Consider the following 20,193-nt stretch of genomic DNA (forward strand, 5'->3'; position numbering starts at 1 on the left):
AAAGCTCAGCAACACAAATGCTATCAAAGGGAAGGTGGGTCATGTTCTGTAAACTAATGGCATATTTGTCTTATGGCAATATTGTTTTATTGAACAGTTATTATTGTTTAAAAAGCAGATAAACAAATTGCCCTTTACATGAAACAGTCTGGGCTGAAAGTAGAATTGAACACTCTCATTCTATAAACAAATTCCTTCCACCACAGATGAGACATTTTCTAGCTTCATCCATGGCTGCCTTCATTCAATAACAGTAGAAAGATCAAACAATTGTTGGGATTATTTGGATTGGAGCAGTTGGGGAAGGAGGTTTTAATACTTTGTCATTGTTCCAGTTCCCCAACAATTGATTTCTGATTAACTGTTCACTCTACATAACCGTGTAAAGCTCTCTTTGTCCTGTTGAGAAGCAAAATTATGGATATAGCTCAGTGGTAGTCAACCTGGTCACTATTGCCCACTAGTGGGCGCTCCAGGTTTCATGGTGGGAAGTACGGGTTTTGTCCGATACTGAAGCACTTTCCTTTTTTTTTATTTAATTGACTTTTAAAAAAAAATTCATAGCATTATTTAAAAACATTTTCATTAGGTTTTCATAAAATTCCCTGTGACAATTTAAATTTCTGAAAATATACTATTTGTATCGCCCGCGCATAAGTTTAGTTCACGTTACGTAAGTGAAACTAAATGGCGCTGTAGTGCGACTGCAAACAAAAGAGCCTCGTCCCAGAATAGCTCGCGCATCTCTCCCACAACCTAGCTGTAACAGACAAGCAGAGCTGGTAGCCGGCGCCCCTCCCAAACCCAATCTGCTATGTGCGAGAGGCATGCACAGATGATACACGATGCATTACTGTGGAACCGGTGAGTGGTTAGAAAATTTTACTACTAACAAGAGATACAAAAGTGGGTGGTAGCTATAAAAAGGTTGACTACCCCTGGTATAGCTAAACTTGCAACCCAGCTGGTTCCTGAACACTACAATTGAAATCTAGCTCCAATTTGGCACTCTCCGTCTTTCTCTCCACACACTACACATAGAGAGATAAAATATAAAATAAAAATTTAATAATAATTATAGGTGAGTAGTTATTTGAGTCTGTTCTTTCTCTGCAAAACCTGGAAGTGTTTAGTATCAGAAAACATATCAAAATCTATAAGCATGATGGAATATACTTACACATTTTTGGGGTCCTTGATGCTCTCTGAGCTTGGTTATTTTCTTGCAGACATTTCATTACAACTAGGTAACGTAATCAGTGCAAAAAGGGAGTGGGTTTGCTCTCATATACTCTTCCCTGAGGGTATATAGCTGCCCCCACTAGGTTGGATGTGTCATGATCCTGATTCTTTCCCATAAGCTTTACTATCTAGTGGGACCTAGGAAGTACCCCTGCCCTGGGGAAAGACAACATTCAAGCTATTCCTAATTTTACTCTTATGGCAATTTTCCTCAGGGGGGTGACATAGCCCAACATTACCAAATGTCAATTTTAATCTGTGTCTTCATAGTCATATCGAACACTAGCACAGAACAACCCCAAGAGGATACATTTCCATTTTTGAATATAATGCATGAATCACTATTACTGCTAAACAGGAATCAGGAATCAGATTTAAACAAATATACCTATGCACACACAAAAAAAGATCTATCAGAGTAGTAATATACAATCAGAATTATATTACTGTGCAAATACATATAAACATTTGTAAATAAGCCTTTTCTGAAATCCCTTTCTTGCAAATAAAATAGCTTTTTTGTTCCACAATATAATGTGTGGTAAATTTCTTATCATAGGACCATTCTGTATATGATTTTATCTGCCAACTTTGGTCTATCATTTCTTCCCAGAGGGCTACTTTTCCTTTATTACAAAGAAAACATTACACCCATTTCTCAAAAATTACTCAGTGTTCCTATAACCTTAATATGAATCTTGCAACAAATGAACTCTTCAACAGTATTACTAATGCTAAGAGTTCTCCCTTTGTGTAATATTTGGTGTTTGATAAAGAACACGTTTATTTATCTAGTATTCTATGTTTAAGGATTTAAAACCAATGATCCTGGGTCAATCTCACTCTTCTTTTCTTCCTTTCTCTTTCAGTCCAAATAAGGCTGCACTCCTGTGCAGCTGAGTGAGGAAAGCATATTTTCAAGGACCAAAAACAGACAGGATGAACTAATAAGATACGCCATTATTAAGTGCAATACTGATATATAGTTTGGCTATAAGATCATTCAACTACTTTGCAAGAAGATTGGCTGCATATCTTACCTATTTAAAAAAGAAGAACTAATCCATAGGAGAGAAAAGAATAGATCAGAAAAAGAGAGGAAAAGAGGAATGTCAGAAATGTATTTTCAAGAGTGAAAATGAATGCTTTTAAGTTTGGTTGAACAAAAAGATTGTTTTAGCATTACCTACCGTTGTTCATCTCTGTTCAATCACTGTCAGTAACTTCCTTTAAAACATTTTTAAAAGCCCAATCAAGTTGTGAGATTAATAGGAAGAAATATCTAGATGGATTAAATATTTTTCTAGGACTCCACAGATTCTTTCATTCTTCCGAAAAATATTTTGCATTAAAGTATAGCACTTTACAAATTGGTGTACCAATATTGTATCACAGTACCATTTTCCATGAGTTTATCTAAAAAGTGAATTAAGGTACCATTGCTCTATTTTAGTGGTCTAAAGGAAATAAGAATAAAGCATATTTTAAGTCCAGCAGAATGTGATGTGTTATAAATTAGCATATGTTGAACTAACATCCCTGTATAAATTTCAGATGAGAATTTTATAGGGAATCTTTGGGATTAAATTCATTTTAGTTCTGTTCCAAAAAAAGTTTTATACAAATTCTGAGAATTATGATTCTTCAGTTATGTATACAATGGCACACAAAGTAGTTATTTAAAACTCAGGTTTATTCAAAACTGAAATAAGTTTGACAGTCATCTATCAATTCAGCATGCATTTTTAAAAAATATATAAAACATTTGGACTGAATGAAAATAAAAATCTTGATTGATGCATACAGTATTTTACAATATTACAAACAATTGAAGATTTAGAAGAAAAAATGATAGTGTGGCATACATAGTTTTCACTGACAGCCTGGTACTGGTGTCATAACTGTTATTTACAGAATCACTAATAGAACGCCTGATATGTCAACAGCTCACATTCCTCTTCTGAAGATGCTGCTAATAGCAAGGTTCTTTACTAATTGTATTTTTTCCATAATACATTAATCTCCCAAGAGAAAAGGCACACTGTGGTATAACAGTGACAGTAACATTTGATGTTTCAATATTGAGCCTAAACATTAGGCACCAGTACAAAGACATACAGTGTCTCCACTGATACCCTTCATGGATTTGACTCAGTGACACAAGATAAACTCTACTGATACAGACTAATTATATTCATCCACCAAATAAATTGGACACCTTCCTTGGTAAAAGAGAATGCTTTAGAATTTTCAAGGATGAACCTGAAACTTGATATCTTTAGTTTGTCTTCCTTCCATTATTTAAACTTTTCCTTCCTATTTGATTGGTATCTATGTCATTTTTCTGGGAAACTCTAAATCCCTAGTGTTTGCTTTCATACAATGGATTGCTTATTTTAAAAAATAACAATCCATGTTTTATATATATATATGTATATATAATATGGGAATATGAAGAAATCCCTTAAATTTATAACAAAGAAAAGGTGGATAAAGTAAAATAGTCTGGGGAAAAAATACAGCAAAATGTTGCACAGTACAGTCATACATTTCTTGGTTTGTTCTACAGCACAAAGGAGTATTTCCAGCTGTTTGGATCTGTAAAGTGTAGTGATTGTCCAAAATAGTCTACTTCGCTTTGATTTCCAATGTCTTTGTTTCAGGGTCCATGTCTGTCAGACAGCAACAGAATAACTTCTGAACATACTGTGTCGTGGTAGCTGTAAGATTAAAAAAATAAAGTCACCATATTATAAAAATGATAATTACATCAGCACTACCGGAATTTCGTACGATGTAAAAGTCTTCATTAACACGGCAACCCTGCTTTTTATAACAAATTGGTTACTGACATTTGATATGAGATAGGGATACAAAAATTTTTGGAAGTTAAGGGAGAGATAGAATGAGGAGGAATGCATTATTTTAAAAAAAACCAGGGCAAGGTAAAGACAAAAGATGAAGACCAAAATTTAATTTTATTCAGTCTAACTTACATTAAACATTAGCTACAATTAAATTAACCAAATATAGTTGGAAAAATTATTCCCAGCTTTCATTTTCTTCTTCTTCTTCTGTCTCATTAAAAGTTATAATTTAATGGAACTATTCTGAGGAACTATATGCAAGGTTTTGTGTGGAAGGATGTATGTGGTTCTAGGACCTTGGATGCAGTGGTGGGATTCAAATAATTTAACAGCCGGTTCTCTGCCCTAATGATTTCTTCTGACAACCAGTTCACCAAACTGCTCAGAAAGTTAACAACCGGTTCTCCCGAAGTGGTGCGAACTGGCTGAATCCCACCACTGCTTGGATGGTTGACTCCCACATGCAGGGGTATCTGGCTGGAAGTGTCAAAACATAAAGCTATGTTTTGTTCCAAACTGAAGAAAATTCTTGGATGAGAAGCGAAATGTTTTCAAGGAAAAAACTAAGACGCTCAGTTGCCATATGGATGATATAAATTTGCAAAATTGTAAATAAACTATGTAGTTTCTTACCAGAAAGCCAATGAAGATACCGAGGTCTCTTTTCTACTGGTAAATAAACTCCCAAAAAGTAAGCAGGAATCCCAGAGAGTGCAATGCCAATTCCAATAACAGAATTGATTGTATCACTATAAAGAGGCACTATAACAAGGAAAACTGTGCATATGCAATATACAATGGGAAAGAAGAGGCTGAGCTGAAAATAAAAAAAAAGATAATTCCAAGTTAAAGTAAGTGCTTCTGAAAAATGTTCTCATTACCACAACTCTCATAATTTCAAGTAAGCTTTTCTATAATTATGTTTCATATCCCAGAAGAAAATAATTATACCCATGACAAAGAATATTTCTTAGTGCATGGTTTGAAATTCTCGGAAACAACAGTAGCAAGAACAATCTGATCTTCACTTTAATCCAGAAGCCAGTTTAACAGATAAAAAGTAGATATCAGAAATATTTTGTTTGCGTCTCAAATTAAAGACTTGTAATTGGGTTACCACATCAGAACTGCAAATATCTAGCCATGACTACCTAACACTTAAAACATTCAGAAAATGCTAGTTCTTTGTTGCCACCCAGTGAATGTATGCATTTTTTGCAGCCTAGGGTTTTTTTGGTCCTATAAGCAAAAAGTCCGTGGTTTTATAAATGAAATTCTCCACAGAGGCTTAATATAAAAATTAGAACTATATATTAATGGTTGCAATTTTAAGCTTTAATTCTCTTATGTACTTACTTTAATGGGCCTTGGTCTATCTGGCTGAATATGCCTTAAATATATTAATCCTGCAATGGATAGTCCGACAAAGAACCAATAGCTGAAACAGTAGTAATTTATCAGGAGAAAGACATCTTCCACAAGGAGGTAAACCAAAGTCATTAAACCCTATCAGGAGATAAAAGAGAAAGAACGATAGAGGAAAAAAATAAATGTATGCTCTAAATCAGTGTTTTCAACTTTCAGCAACCAAGTTCACAACTTTAAGATGTGTAAACTTCAACTTCCAGAATTCCACCACCTGCTCTAAATGATACTTATCACTGATTTGTGTCATCTGATGCCTTACAGTTTCCAAATTTAGTCTCCATTGCTAACAACTTTAATCAGATAAAGTGCACCAATTGGAGACTTCTTTTTGTGCTAATTGCCCTTGAACTTGACAATGAAGGAAAATATGTGGTCCCAATCCCCAGCTAGCTGCTATAGAGTTACATTTGGGGAGTTTCTTTATTTTTGTTGTTGCTGACAGTGGCCTGAGAATAATTTGACTAGAAGTCTTATACACAACCTCAAAGACATACCACTAAATCTAATCCAGTCTTCAAAACTGACATGAATTGGGTCCTGTTGTGACTGCTTGAACAATGCCTACATATTCAGTTTGTGAAAATCAATTGCTTGCCTCAGTTCACATAAAATAAGTATATGAATCCAGGTTTCAAAATAAGCAAAACTTTCTTTTCTTATGCTTTATCATTACTTACATTAAAAACAAGAGCAGGAACAGGGGTGAAACATTTTATATGAATTAAGCTCAAGCTATCAGGGAGGTGTCCTTCTCTAGCTCCAACATAAAAAAGTCTATCAAAAGTGGAAAAAAAGTATTAGTGTGTAATTCTATACATTCACAATAATATTGATGTAAATCATAGCATAATATAGATACTTCCTCCTCCTCCTCATTTAAAATAATTTATAATTTTAATTTTGTTCTTCAGAGAATTCAGGGTAGAACATCTTTACAATTTTTTGCAAAATGAATTAGACTGCGTAAAAATGATTGACGCAAAATTACTGTTCTGTCCTCCTCGCCTCCATCTGAGCGATGGCTTAATTAGCCGGCACTATCAGCTCTGGCAGCAAACTAGTGAGCGCCTGCCAAGTGTCTCTGTTATCTCCCTTGATGCCGATGAGTCAACAAACAGTACTTCAGCTCTAGTCAAGCAGCTGATTTGCCTGCTACGAAGAGGCATAGCAGACCTTGCTGCTTTTATATCCTGTGGGGTGTGGCTGCATGATTCAGCACTTCCTAGGCCTGCCCCACTCCTGCTTCTGTTGTTCCCACCTCTTCTGCCTATGAAACCTAGGGTCCAGCCAGGCCTGATTGCCATCAGTTGGGTCTGGAGGTGTGGCCTGGGGGGGGAACAGTCAAGGGACGGAGGCCTCGTTATCTCCTCCACCTGGCCTGCCTCTGGCTCCTGGAGCTGAGCCAGGGAAGCCAGTGCTCCCGAGGTAAGTCCTGATGGCCCTTCCCCCTCACTTTACAAGTCACTTTCTGGCAGGGGGCCCGGCTCGGGGGCACAGACACAACAATTACCTAATTTTTTAAATTGACTATAGAGTTTTGAAACTGGATCTTCATGGATTAAGTTTAACATTTTATCCCCAGCTGTGCTCCTTGTGGTGATGTGCTAAGGCAGTGTTGGCTAACCTTTGGACTGACCAAAGTGCACATGCGCCCGAACCCCCAAAATGCAATGAGTGTGTGGCTCCCATGCATGCACCCTGCCTTCCTGCGCATGTACCCCACCCCCCATGCATGTGTGCGCAGCCCCATGCATGTGCCCCACCCCCCCATGCATACACACATGTCCCCCCACGTGCCCCCCCATGCATGCATGGCAGTGACCTGCAAACCAGCTGGTCGGCAGGAGGTGCACGCACATGCGTAGCGGAGCTGAACTGGGGTGATGGCTCACGTGGCATCAGAGGGCACTGCGTGCCAGCTCTGGCACACGTGCCATAGGTTCACCATCACAGTGCTAAGAGATGCAGTCCCCACACCATCCATAGGAAACTGCCCTTTGTAATTCCATTATGAAATTAATCATGTGGAAATGTTTTTTAACATTATGTATACATTACCAACAAGGCCTATTCCCTGAATTGGACAAAGACACAGTGCAGGATAAGATATTTTTTGTTTAAATAAAATATGAAATTGCCACTACCAAAACTAGTAGATTGTAACTTCTTTGGGAAGATGACATGCAGCGCCATTGCTAAAAAAAATCTCTGTCTTGTAATCACCTACTGAATCTCAGGATAAATTACTCAAAACCGCATTCGTGTAGTCCAGATAGTTATACAGTATGTAGAAGAGTGAGATCCTTTAGGAAACATTGCTCTTAACCACTTAATATAAAATTGGTGCATAATGCACATTTCTGAACCCCTCCTTTACTCTTTAGATTACAGTCTGGGACTTCCAAGAAAGAAATGGTACAGCTCTGTTAAAATTGGAACTGACCACTGTGGCGGAATGAAGAACCAGCATGGAGACTGGCTCTTTGTAATTCCTCTCTGGAAAAGGAGGGGACTTGAGATCTCCCATAAATGCTCCAGACAATTGCTGCTTGTGAAGAATTTGCAAGACAGCACTATCTGATCAGGATGCAAAGGACTTGCTCAAATCATGGTTGGTGCCTTTAAAAGGGCACTGAGTTTGGATTTTCTAATTTTCTAATTTTTTAATTATTTTCTAATTTTTCTAATTATTTTCAGAAATTGCTTGTTAATTGCTTTTCAGCTATTAGGAACAGTTGGATTACAGGTTTTATAGCACCAGACGAAATTCATTCAATTTTTAGCAAAATAAATTTTAAATGCCAATTTAAAAATTAATTTTTTTTCTTTTGGAATAAATAGGAAAAGGATAAGTAGAACCTTGATTTTGGAAAGTTACAAATGGACTAAGGGTCTGGAGGATTTTAAATAAGATTTTGGAATTAATTATAAGGATCCTTGTTATTATCCTTTTAAAGACAGGATTTCAAAGCGACTTTAAAAGTTGGACACTAGAGGGAACCAGAAGGAAGAAAAAACAGTTTCAGCTTCATAGTTATATTAATAAAAGGAACAGCTTTTAGCTGTCTTGTTCAAAGAAAATACATGTTTGCTTCTTGAGCCATTTCCAGGAATTAATGAATGAGCAGAAAACATTATGGCGGGGATATTAAAAGCATACATTGCCATAAATTTCTGGGCTGATAGTACAATAAATTTCTGTGGTATCCTGAAATTAAGTCTCCTTAACCCAGTGTCCCCCAACAAATATATTGGTCTTCAACTACCACAAGTCTCAGCTAGCATGGCTGTTGGGGATGATGGAATTATCAAAGATATAGCACCTGATCCAGTGGTGGGATTCAAATTTTTTAACAACCGGTTCTGTGGGCATGGCTTATTTTGGGGTGTGGCTTGGTGGTCATGTGACTGGGTGGGCGTGGCTAGCTTTTCATGTGACTGGGTGGGCAAGTCTAGCTGCTCATGTGACGGGTGGCCATGGCTATGGGCATAGAAACTACTCAGAGGGCTAAAAAAAGTCATTTCTGACAAGTCCTCACACTTATGACCATCCTCACATTTATGCCCATTGCAGCATTTTTAACAACCATGTCACTCATTTCACAACTGCTTCTCTTCACCACGGTTACAAGATAGGGCACAAAATGTAAAATGTGAAGACAGTTGTAGATGTTAGGACCAGTCAAAAGTGTGAGGACAGGTCAAAAATAACTTTTTCAGCCCTCTAGTAGTCCCTATGCACAAAATGCTGCAACAGGCATAAATGATGACCGGTCATATGTGTGAGGACTGGTCAAAAGTGCGAGAACCTTTCAGAAATCACTTTTTTCAGCCGTCTGGGTAGTCCCTATAATCACTGGCTAGAGAGACGCTTGGATGCAGGCAGGCTTCGGTTGGCGGCTGCATGGCGCTTGGATTGGGTGGGCAGCGAGGTGCATGGATCGGGTGGGCAGCAGCTTGTGGCTGATCTATGCACCTCGCTGCCCACCCGATCCAAGCGCCACACGGCTGCCAACAGACACTGGTAACTAATGGTGGGGAGGGGAGGAGCAAGGGGCAGGGCCAACTGGCAATTTAACAAACGGTTCAGCCGAACCGCCTAGAACCAGCAGAATCCCACCACTGACCTGATCCTTGTAACAGGCCTTTCCTAAAATGAGATTGAATTTTGCTATCATATTGATGTCTGATGTTTGAGGAAGAGAAATGAGAGAGTAGTCTCTTAAGAAAAAAAGAGTGATAACAAAATAAATTTCACTAAATAGGAATATCCTGTGCCATCTGTCTGTCTGTCTGTCTATCTATCTATCTATCTATCTATCTATCTATCTATCTATCTATCTATCTATCTATCTATCTATCTATCTATCATCTATCTTTCCACAGACAATTTAATAAAATTGTAATGCTTTTTTCACTTATTTAGTAGACCACGGGACACACAGGAAATGCTTAATTTTCACATAATAATTTCTCCAGTAATTTTCAGCCTATGTTGGTTTTAATTAAATTCCAAAAGAGGATATGAACTCGCCTCCTCTTGGACTTTTTGACTAGTGGTGCCTCCTACCTGTCATAGGTTGCTAGGAAACTCTTTCCCCTAGGGAAAATTCAAGACAAGATCCACCCAGTTTCTTTTCCTAAAAAGTCTGAAGGAGAATTTTAAAAAGCGCTTTATTCTCAGCATTACATTGTACAACAGAAACATTTATTAAGAATTGGCTACTGACTTATCAGCCCACTAGTACCCATTTCCTAGTGTCTCATACCTTGAAGCTGCAATAATTGATGAGTTTAATCCTCCATAACAAGACATTGCCACTGCAATAGGGATGATCCATTTAGCATGGCTAAGAGCTTCATTACCAAATGTCTGCAATAGAAAAACAAAGAAGAAAAGATTCATTCATCTAGTTTCCCTGTGTCGGGGAAATTGACTGCATGAAAATTTAAGTTCTAGCATAAAATTATACTCAGTGAATTCCGACAATACCAGCATCTTGATAGAGCTTTTGAATTTAGGTATGCAACATGGACAACTAGATTTCTAGCGGTTAAGTAGTAAAAGACAATAAAGCCAGAAAAAAATTATCATGATCTGATAAAAATTTTTTATAATCATACAAGAATTTTGTAAGTCCCAAACTTCCTCTAGGTAGCAAAACAAATAATCATCTACCTTATTTGCTCCTGCTCACCTAGCAGTTTGAAAGCATGCAAATGCAAGTAGATTAATAGGTCCCACTTCGTTAGGAAAGTAATAGCATTCCATGCACCTTTGACATATAGCCATGGTGGCCACATACATGACCACGGAAGATTTCTTTGGACAACACTGGCTACCTCGACCAAAAAATAGAGATCACCTTGCCCTAAAGTCATCTACAACTGGATAGCCTTCACCCTTATTTGTTTTACAGAAACTTTCCTAACATGGTGCTCTCCTGAAGTGTTGAAACTATGCGGTCAAGAATTCCCTACTACATTGCAAATAACGTCTTCTCTTTATATAGCCTGGGAATTGTAGTCCAAAGTAAATATTTATTTATTTATTTATTTTGTCACAACAATATATGTAGGTATCATACAAAAAGATTATATAGTATATAAACACATATATGAGTAAATATAAGGAGGTATAAGCATATATATATATATAGGAAGAAGAAAAGAAAAACAATAGGACAGGAACGGTAGGCACGTTTGTGCGCTTATGCACGCCCCTTATGGTCCTCTTAGGAATGGGGTGAGGTCAATAGTAGAAAGTTTTTGGTTAAAGCTTTTAGGATTATGAGAAGAGACCACAGAGTCAGGTAAAGTATTCCAAGCACTGATGATTCTATTACAGAAGTCATATTTTCTGCAATCTAGATTAAAGCGGTTGACATTAAGTTTAAATCTATTGGTTGCTCTAGTATTACTGCAGTTGAAGCTGAAGTAGTCTTTAATAGGTGACCAGGTTAAAGATGTGTTTCTAACAGTTCCATAAGATACATATATACTATATATGGTACAGGGAAGAATAATCAATTTATAAAGGAGAATATTTGTAGCCCCGGGTTGAAATGAGGCTCCTTGGTGATCTCAGAACTTGGTTGTTTTCTTGCAGATGTTTCATTACCTAAACTACGTAATGTAATCAGTGCACTGATGATTTTACCTAGTTTGGGTATTGAAACATCTGCAAGAAACCAACCAAGCTCAGAGAGCAAGGACCCCGCAGTAATCAACTTACTGTGAGTGAAAACAAAGGAAGGAGAAAATCAGCAATACTGAGTAATGTGCATTATGTATGTTGTAGAAAATATAATTTGGTTCTACCACTTTAAATAAAAGCTTTCCCTGAGTGATAATGAGGTATTCTTACCAGCTAGTCATACCTATTAACTAGAAAGTTGTTTTCAAGTGTGTTGTGACCAATAATAAAACATCCATTGACAAAACACAAACCAGAGAGTGTGCTTATCAGTTCCTCCAGCCCTTGAGGAGGATTCCTATCCTTCTGTTGTTGTTATGGTTGTCCTGGACAGATGGATAGCCAAACTTTGATACAGCACACCAATCATTTTATAAGTATACTTATGGGTCTCATGTGGAACCCAGAACCATTCTTAGGATGACAATGATACCCATTATTATTATTTTTTTGCAGCAAGGTCTTTAAGAGGCGTGCTTAAGAGCACCAGCGTGCCTACCGTCCCTGTCCTAATGTTCCCTTTTATTCGTATCCATTTCATGTATTCATAATCATGTTTATACTTGAATCTGTTATCTAAACATGCTTGATGAAATAAATAAAATAAATAAATAAAATAAATAAGTCAGCTGTACATTTTAATTATTTTGTAAATAAGATAATTTATTATTTAATATCATTGTAATAATGTACATAAAAATGGGGGGGGGAAATGAACCAAGTTTATGGAACCTAGTGGGAACCTATTGGCAACGTACTGATGATTCTTGATATAGAGTTGATATTTCTGTTCTGCTTTCTAGCAGTGTTCAAAGGTCAGATTGACCATGCTGTAATTTGAAAGAGATGTTTTTGAATCAACATTGGATTCGAGTGTTGGATGAGAAGCAACAATTCATGGGAAAGGAGTCCTGTGTCTCCTTCTATTTATGTCCTCTGTTTAAGGTCCATGGAACTTACTGCTGTAAGTAAAGTGACCCAAGGGTCAAAGTATTCCCAAAGAAGATAATTTGATAGCTTCCAAAACATGGATTGCTCCTTCAGAATAATAATTCACTTTCAAAGTAAGACTCAGCTTTGCTAATTCAGAATCAAGAGGTTATATTTGCAATGCAGCGATAATGTTGCTTAGTTATAATTTCTAACCGCTTCCTGTCTAATTCCCGGATCCTTAGTTCTTAACTATTGCTCTTCTACATGTTCTAACTAATTTGTCTATCTCTATTTTTGTCCCTTAATCACTGATAAAAATATCTAATTCTGTTTCTAAGCTCTCAAGCTTCAAAGATTGCAAAATATATGCAAATATATCTCATTTCCATATTTACTATCTACAATTTTAGTTCAGAATTATGCTGATAATAAATTCCATCACTTGAAAACAAGGAGGCATTGCTATATCCATACATTGCCATCTCATAAATCTTTAAAAAGCAGGCAAAACATGAATTGCATGTAGCTCTGAGCATCCAGCAAGTTCTAAAATTCATTAGCAAAATTATTGCATTTTGCTTGTAATATTTCAGACCATGGGGTTGGGGGATGTTCAGTTAACATGAAAATAATGATTTACCAGGTGATTTTTGCTTGCATTTGCACCCCTAAACAACTGCAATACCTCTCCTATCTCCAATGGGCCCAAAGAAAAATCCAATCATTTTGTTCTACTGATACTGAAAAATTACTAAATTATCTGGCTTTTCCAGAGCTTGAGGTTTTCTACTGCAAATATTGCTTCTTGTGACAAAGCATCTAAGAAAATGAGCTGATATTAAACCTAATGTATACTTCTATGGATAAAAATGTAAAAGATTACTAAAAATTAAAATCAGCAAAAAATGTAATTGATTTAGTCATTATGCTGTCCCTACCCAACATAGATTTCCCATAGGTAAAGGTTCCCCTTGCACATATGTGCTAGTCGTTCCTGACTCAAGGGGGCAGTGCTCATCTCTATTTCAAAGCTGAAAAGCCAGCGGTGTCTGAAGACATCTCCATGGTCATGTGGCCAGCATGACTAAATGCCAAAGGCACACGGAACGCTGTTACCTTCCCACCAAAGATGGTCTGTATATTTTATGTGCTTTCAAATTGCTAGGTTGGCAGAAGCTGGGACAAGTAACAGGACCCCATTAAGCGGTACTAGGGATTAAAACCGCTGAACTGCCAATCTTTCAATCGACAAGCTCAGCGTCTTAGCCACTGAGCCACCACGTCCCTTAGATTTTCCATAGCAGTAGGAAATTCTACAAGATAATTTGAGCACACGAGAAGTTTGGTTCAGAGGCACTTGTAACATACGGGTCTGATGAAAACAATGCTGTGCCATTTCATCCTGTGCTTTTGTATGTGCCTCATGACATCATACAAAGGTCCCAAAGGGATGGTGTTGCGGCACAATATCACAGTACTGTTTTTGTTATTTTGATGAAAGAAGCACTGTGTTGGGACTGCATGAAAGGCAAGTGGTAAGAATAATGTGTTTATTACTAAGGTCAGACTTCTTCAACCTGCCGTTCTCCAGATGCACTGAGGAGTTGCAATTCAATACATGTAGATTTCCTGAGATTGGGGAAGGCTGCCCATCAGAGGCACCCAACAATCTATAATGCACAACATACCACAGCCACGGCATCACTTGCTAAGAGAGCAGTCATGTCCAACACGACATAGTAGGCCACATTGGTCAGCAAGTAAATAATAGTCACTATAGGCATTGATATTGCAATGGAAAGTGGAAGGTTTCTGAAGAAAGAAAGAAAACAAACAAACAGCAGAATACATTAAATGCACCTAAATTAAGGAGAAATCCAAAGGAATAAAGCAAATATTAATACAGCGGTTTGTATAGGAAAGTATCTTGCTATATTACTGACCTTACATATATCTACATGTAAAAAATCACGTCAGATGCAAAAAGAGGAGGAAGAGCTATATTTATCCAGAACAAGCATGTACCTTTCTGGATTTTTCATTTCTTCAGTGACAAAATTCAATGTATCCCATCCAGAGTAGGAAAAGAGGGCAGAATAAAGAGCAAGTGCAACAAATCCTGCATTTGTTGTAGAACCTTCAAATGGTTCCTTGAGGTTGTCAGTTTTTCCTGTGGAAACATCAGAAGTTTCAGGTTTTGTTTAAATTTAAGCATATAGATACTTTATACATATTCAGGTAAAAATGGAGCAGAACCGAAATATTCACTGCACAAAAATCATGGTAACATTTTCCCTTTCCATAACTTAATTTGTAGTTGTTTATATTGCTTGTAAATTCTTTTTAGCCTTCTGGGAAGCAAGTCTATTCATATCAGCTTTCTGGCATCAGAGGAGAAAAGTCACAAAAGATTATTATTTGAGCAAGATATACCGCTTGGAAGCAAATTCTTCCGAGAATTTTCTTTAGTGGAGTTACTTTGCCCACATTAGATTTAAAAAGAAAAATGAACTCAGACCAGCTCCCTGTTATAAAATATAAAATAAAAACTTGCATCTAAATTGCTGAGTAATTATCTGCTCTAGTAATTATCTGCTGGCAGTATATTGTTAAAGGTGTATTTGGAAATAATGATGACTAAGATTTTGACACATTACAAAAAATGGATTTCAAGAAGAATGGGATGCTGATAAAGGTTGTTTTATCCAGTCTTAAAAACTGAATTATTTTGGTGTTTCCTGGTCTACAGCCATAGGAGTAATTATATAATATAATTTATTACATTATCTGATCTGCATGTCCAATATGAAGTTATTCAGAAAATTATATATATTGGAAAACAAGAGTTGTATGGAAATGAAGTGCCCAGAGGTTCATGACCCTAGAAATTACTGCAGATGGATCACAATGTTTTTTTTCCCTGCATAAGAGGAATAGATCATGTCAAATACACACACACGCACACACACACACATAGCATAGAGCCAAAAAGTAAAATCTGATTTAAAATCAATGTTTGCCTCTATCTACTATTTACTTTGTCATATTTATAACAGTAAGTTCATTCTTACCTTGACTAACTTTATAAAGGCCCACAGATATAACCATGATAAGAGCCATCAGTTTTGCATATGTGAAAATATCCTGTACTCGGGTTCCCCATTTCACATTGACACAATTAATAAAAGTCAGGGAGCCTTACAAAAAAAATAGGAAACAAACTTAATAAACTTTGTTAGAATACAAAATTCTAACAAATTTGTTAGAATTTAATAAGAATACAAAAGCTATTTGAAATATCTCTTTTGAACAGCCTGACTGTTTTGTTTTTTGAAAGTGTACATAAATATATTAAAGAGCTACAGGCAGGTCTTGTTTAATGACCATATTTGGGATCAGTAACTTGGTTGTTAAGCGAAGCTGTTGCTTAATAAAATTACAATTATGCCTATGAACATATTTCAGCTTTTTTTTTTTTTTGCTTTTGAAGATTGTAAGTGGAGGGATTGGTCATAAAGTTACTTTTTCATCACCATCATAACTGTGAACAGTCACTTAAAGAAGCAGTTGCTAAACAAGGACTAGCTGTAAAGATGAGCGCCCAATGCAGACCAAAAACAAATTTGCAAGCAGGATATAAATAAATGAATCCCTATCTCTCCTACATTTCCCTTTAGTTGGAGGCAGAAACCAAAACAACTGGAATAACATAAGAGATTCTTTAAAGAAAATATGATTTATATTTGATGAATAATGATATAATTTCTGAGCAAGTTTAACCAGATTTGCCAGTTTTAGGATGGAAAGAATTTGTCAATCAGATCACATGAGTAAACCATGAAGAAATGCCATCCTAAATGTCCTCTTATTTCGCCATCGGGCTGATTAAGACAAATTGTGAGGATTTGTTACAATACTGCACATACTTTCAGAGAAATAAATCAGAGTACTACAATTTTCAGTAAAGGTTGGAATGATTGCACAATTTTTTGAATTCCTTCCTCAGATATTTAACTTATATGGGCTTGGCAAACCTTTCTGTTTTGTTTCAGTTTCCCATTTTTAAAGAGCAGAAATGCAAATGATACAGAAGTATTGAGAAGGTGAAAATAAGTTCAGTTTCAGTTATGTGCTGAATATATATATAATAATATAAAAATATGACCATTTTTAGATGCAAGGCCAATAATAGTGAATTGTGAATTTGCTGCTCAAAATAGCTGGAAGCCACCAGATTACTATCATCTAGATCAGGGGTCTCCAACCTTGATAACTTTACGACTTGTAGACTTCAACTCTCAGAATTCTGGGAGTTGAAGTCCACAAGTCATAAAATTGCCAAGGTTGATCTAGATCTAGATCACATGTGCAAGGTTATAATGTTGTGTTAGAGGACAAAGAGGGTAGAGTCAAATTATTTTTAGATACAGTTAGTCCAATATGATACTACTTGATAATTTCTAACATGAAATATTGGGTCACATTCCAGGGCAGCTTATTTAACTCTCATACATGGAGCTAAATAGTTGGCCTATGTATTTTGGATCTTGCCCACTTTAAATAATAACATAATTTACTAGATAATAACGTAATTTACTAGATTAGTCAATGTCTTTGAATTCCAGTTTTTTGTTCTGTTTGGTTTACCATTTTATCACATATGAAATCAATAATCAAGATCTAAAGAGGACATTCCCAATGAAAACAAAAATCTAAAATCCCCTGCGTACACACTCTTCCCTCTCTGGTAGTTAACAGGAAACTATACAAAAACCTTTCATATTTAACTGCTTTCATCTTCAAACCAAGTCTACTGAGCTAATAAGAATTTAGAAAGTTCTTCTGATGAAATGGCAGATTCTGGAATTTATTTGGCTCACTGTTGTTCCAGAAAATGAATAAAACGTATTACATTCTAAAACTGCACTATATAACAAATCATTGCAAGGACCAAATAAAATTTTACTTACAGATGCAGGCTGCTGCAATCAACCTAACTGCTCCATAGGGTGGCTCACATAATGGAAATATTGGCTGCACAATATAATTAGCAAAAGTAATCGCTATGACTGCCTGAGTGGTAGGTTCAATGATCAACAAGGAAGACCATAGTCTGATAAATGCTATAAATCCTCCAAAGGCTTCTAGAATATAGGCATAGCTTGCTCCTGATTTAAGTATGGATGTCCCCAGTTCAGCATAACATAATGCTCCAAACAAAGAGAAGACCCCACCAATGGCCCAGAGGAGAAGTGCAAGTCCATACGAGCCGCTGTACATCAGCACACCCTTGGGCGATACAAATATTCCTGATCCAATCATGTTCCCTACAATTAAAGAAATGCCGTTAAGCAAGGTGATTTCTTGTTTCATTTGCATTTTTTCCTTCTTGTTCTCTGCCATTGAGTCCAACTCCTGTAATTCATTCTTGGGTTTATGTTTTTTATTGCAACATGTTGTCCAAGGACCCGTCATCTTCAGTTAATCATTAGCTGGAAATAAGAAGGAGAGAATGTTTTGTCTGGGGGAAAAGAATGCGGAAAGAAAGAAGTAATAGTTATACTATAACACTTTAATGTTATGGAGGTTCATTTCTGGTGTCTGTAGGCAGGAGTTTTCAAATATGTTCAAGCCATTGAATATGTTAGTTTAATAATACCGTAATAATCACCACCATCATCTGAAACCTTGTTCAAAACTCTTGTAATTAAAAAATGGCTGCATTCAACTGAATTCTTTGTTTATTTCTGTAGCCTTTCACAGAACTCCATCAAGTTTTCACCCAAGTCTTAGGCTACAACCTCTGGTACTCCAGGGTTTATCCTACACATAACTGCCCTCACTGCTGGTATACCTGGAATGCACTTGTTTTATAAAATAAGTGGGCTTTGTTTGGATAGAGGACAGGAGAAGAAAGAAAACATTAAGTCTAAAATTCATGATTAGAAGAGCTACTTGTCTTTGCAGAAAAGTCTTCATAATAAAATTATGATTTCTGGTTTATGAAAAGCAGACTTTGAAACACTGATTCCACACCTTTTCTAAGTAAAAACAAAAGTTGAATGGCTTTGGTTGGAAATTTAAAATACTAGTAAATACATAGTACATAGTATTAGTGTGATTAATTATTAGTAGAAACCTAAGCAGTGATAGGCACCACATAAAGTTTAGCTATTACAGGTAGTCCTCGACTTAGGACCACAATTGAGCCCAGAATGTATGTCGCTAAATGAGAAATTTGTTAAGTGGGTTTTGCCCCATTTTATGACTTTTCTTGCCATATTTGTTAAGTGAATCACTGCAGTTGTTAATTTAATAACATGGTTGTTAAGTGAATCCAGATTCCCCATTGACTTTGCTTGTCAGAAGGTCGCAAAAGATGATCACATGACCCTGAGACATTGCAACAGTCATAATCTGAACCAGTTGCCAAGCATCCAAATAAAAATCCTGTGACCATGGGGATCCTGCAACGGTCATAAGTTTGAAAAATGATTATGCGGCATTTTTTTCAGTGCCGTTGTAACTTCGAATAGTCATTAAATGAACTTTTGAAAGTTGAGGACTGCCTGTACTTTGTATAATACACACGGAAATTTAATTTGGAGAACTTTCTTTTGAAGCACTGTATGCACTATGTGTTAAAACCATAGAAGCAACTATCCAAGATATGACTCAATATTTTTTGAAGGCTAATATAGTATTCCTTGCATTTCTACATGCAGAATACTACTAGTGGGATAATTGATTTGTTTCAGTGTTGCTGAAACAACCTGATCAGGGACAACCTGATTAGGGACAGTCCCTGGAAAATTTGGACCAGTCACTGTCTTTCAGGCAACCCACATGATTGGGAATTAGGAGATTTGAGCCATAGAAGGCACTTTAACATCTGAAACAAAAGGTAGAATCTCAGGGCAATTGGAAGTCACTTTTTCTTTGCTCACAATGCCAGGCTTGAGTCAGTCAATTCCTGTTGCATCCAATGGATCAACATTTGGTTGATCTGGATAAAAACATACCCTGCACTTGTACGAAAACACTAAGAAGAAAAAATTGAGGTTTTTTTGTTATAACATCTGAGGAAACCCTATCAGGTTTTAGAGCATCAAAAATTGTACTGGCTGGTACTGGCCACTCAGGCGGTGACACGAGGCTGGCTCCAGAGGATTATCAACGCTTCTTTGTTGGAAGGGGTTTTCCCTGCCGCCTTGAAAGAGGTGGTGGTGAGACCCCTCCTTAAGAAGCCCTCCCTGGACCCAGCTATTTTGGGTAATTATCGTCCAGTCTCCAACCTTCGCTTTGTTGCGAAGGTTGTAGAGAGTGCCGTGGCGCGACAGCTACCCCAATACCTGGATGAAGATGTCTATCTAGACCCGTTCCAGTCCGGCTTCCGACCCGGATATAGCACGGAGACAGCTCTGGTCACATTGGTGGATGATCTCTGGAGGGCTAGGGACAGGGGTTATTCCTCTGCCCTGGTCCTATTAGACCTCTCAGCGGCGTTCGATACCATCGACCATGGTA

At 36.9% G+C, this 20,193-nt stretch overlaps 1 protein-coding gene across 5 annotated transcripts in view; it reads right to left on the reverse strand.

Moving 5' to 3' along the window:
* Positions 1-2,926: 2,926 nt before the first annotated feature.
* LOC131195562 (Y+L amino acid transporter 2-like) overlaps positions 2,927-20,193 on the reverse strand; it is a 28,795-nt gene continuing 11,528 nt past the window's right edge. For all 5 annotated transcript variants that reach the window (XM_058177583.1, XM_058177582.1, XM_058177584.1 and 2 more), the window contains 9 exons: positions 17,637-18,158; positions 15,738-15,863; positions 14,692-14,836; positions 14,355-14,478; positions 10,307-10,410; positions 6,215-6,311; positions 5,466-5,615; positions 4,743-4,926; positions 2,927-3,962 (listed from right to left, as the gene is read on the reverse strand). In XM_058177583.1, the coding sequence (XP_058033566.1) occupies positions 3,871-3,962; positions 4,743-4,926; positions 5,466-5,615; positions 6,215-6,311; positions 10,307-10,410; positions 14,355-14,478; positions 14,692-14,836; positions 15,738-15,863; positions 17,637-18,141 (1,527 nt within the window). In that variant the 5' untranslated portion in view covers positions 18,142-18,158 and the 3' untranslated portion in view covers positions 2,927-3,870. The remainder of the gene's footprint in view (positions 3,963-4,742; positions 4,927-5,465; positions 5,616-6,214; positions 6,312-10,306; positions 10,411-14,354; positions 14,479-14,691; positions 14,837-15,737; positions 15,864-17,636; positions 18,159-20,193) is intronic.

The sequence above is a fragment of the Ahaetulla prasina genome, chromosome 3, assembly GCF_028640845.1.
Source record: "Ahaetulla prasina isolate Xishuangbanna chromosome 3, ASM2864084v1, whole genome shotgun sequence".
Lineage (NCBI taxonomy): Eukaryota > Metazoa > Chordata > Lepidosauria > Squamata > Colubridae > Ahaetulla > Ahaetulla prasina.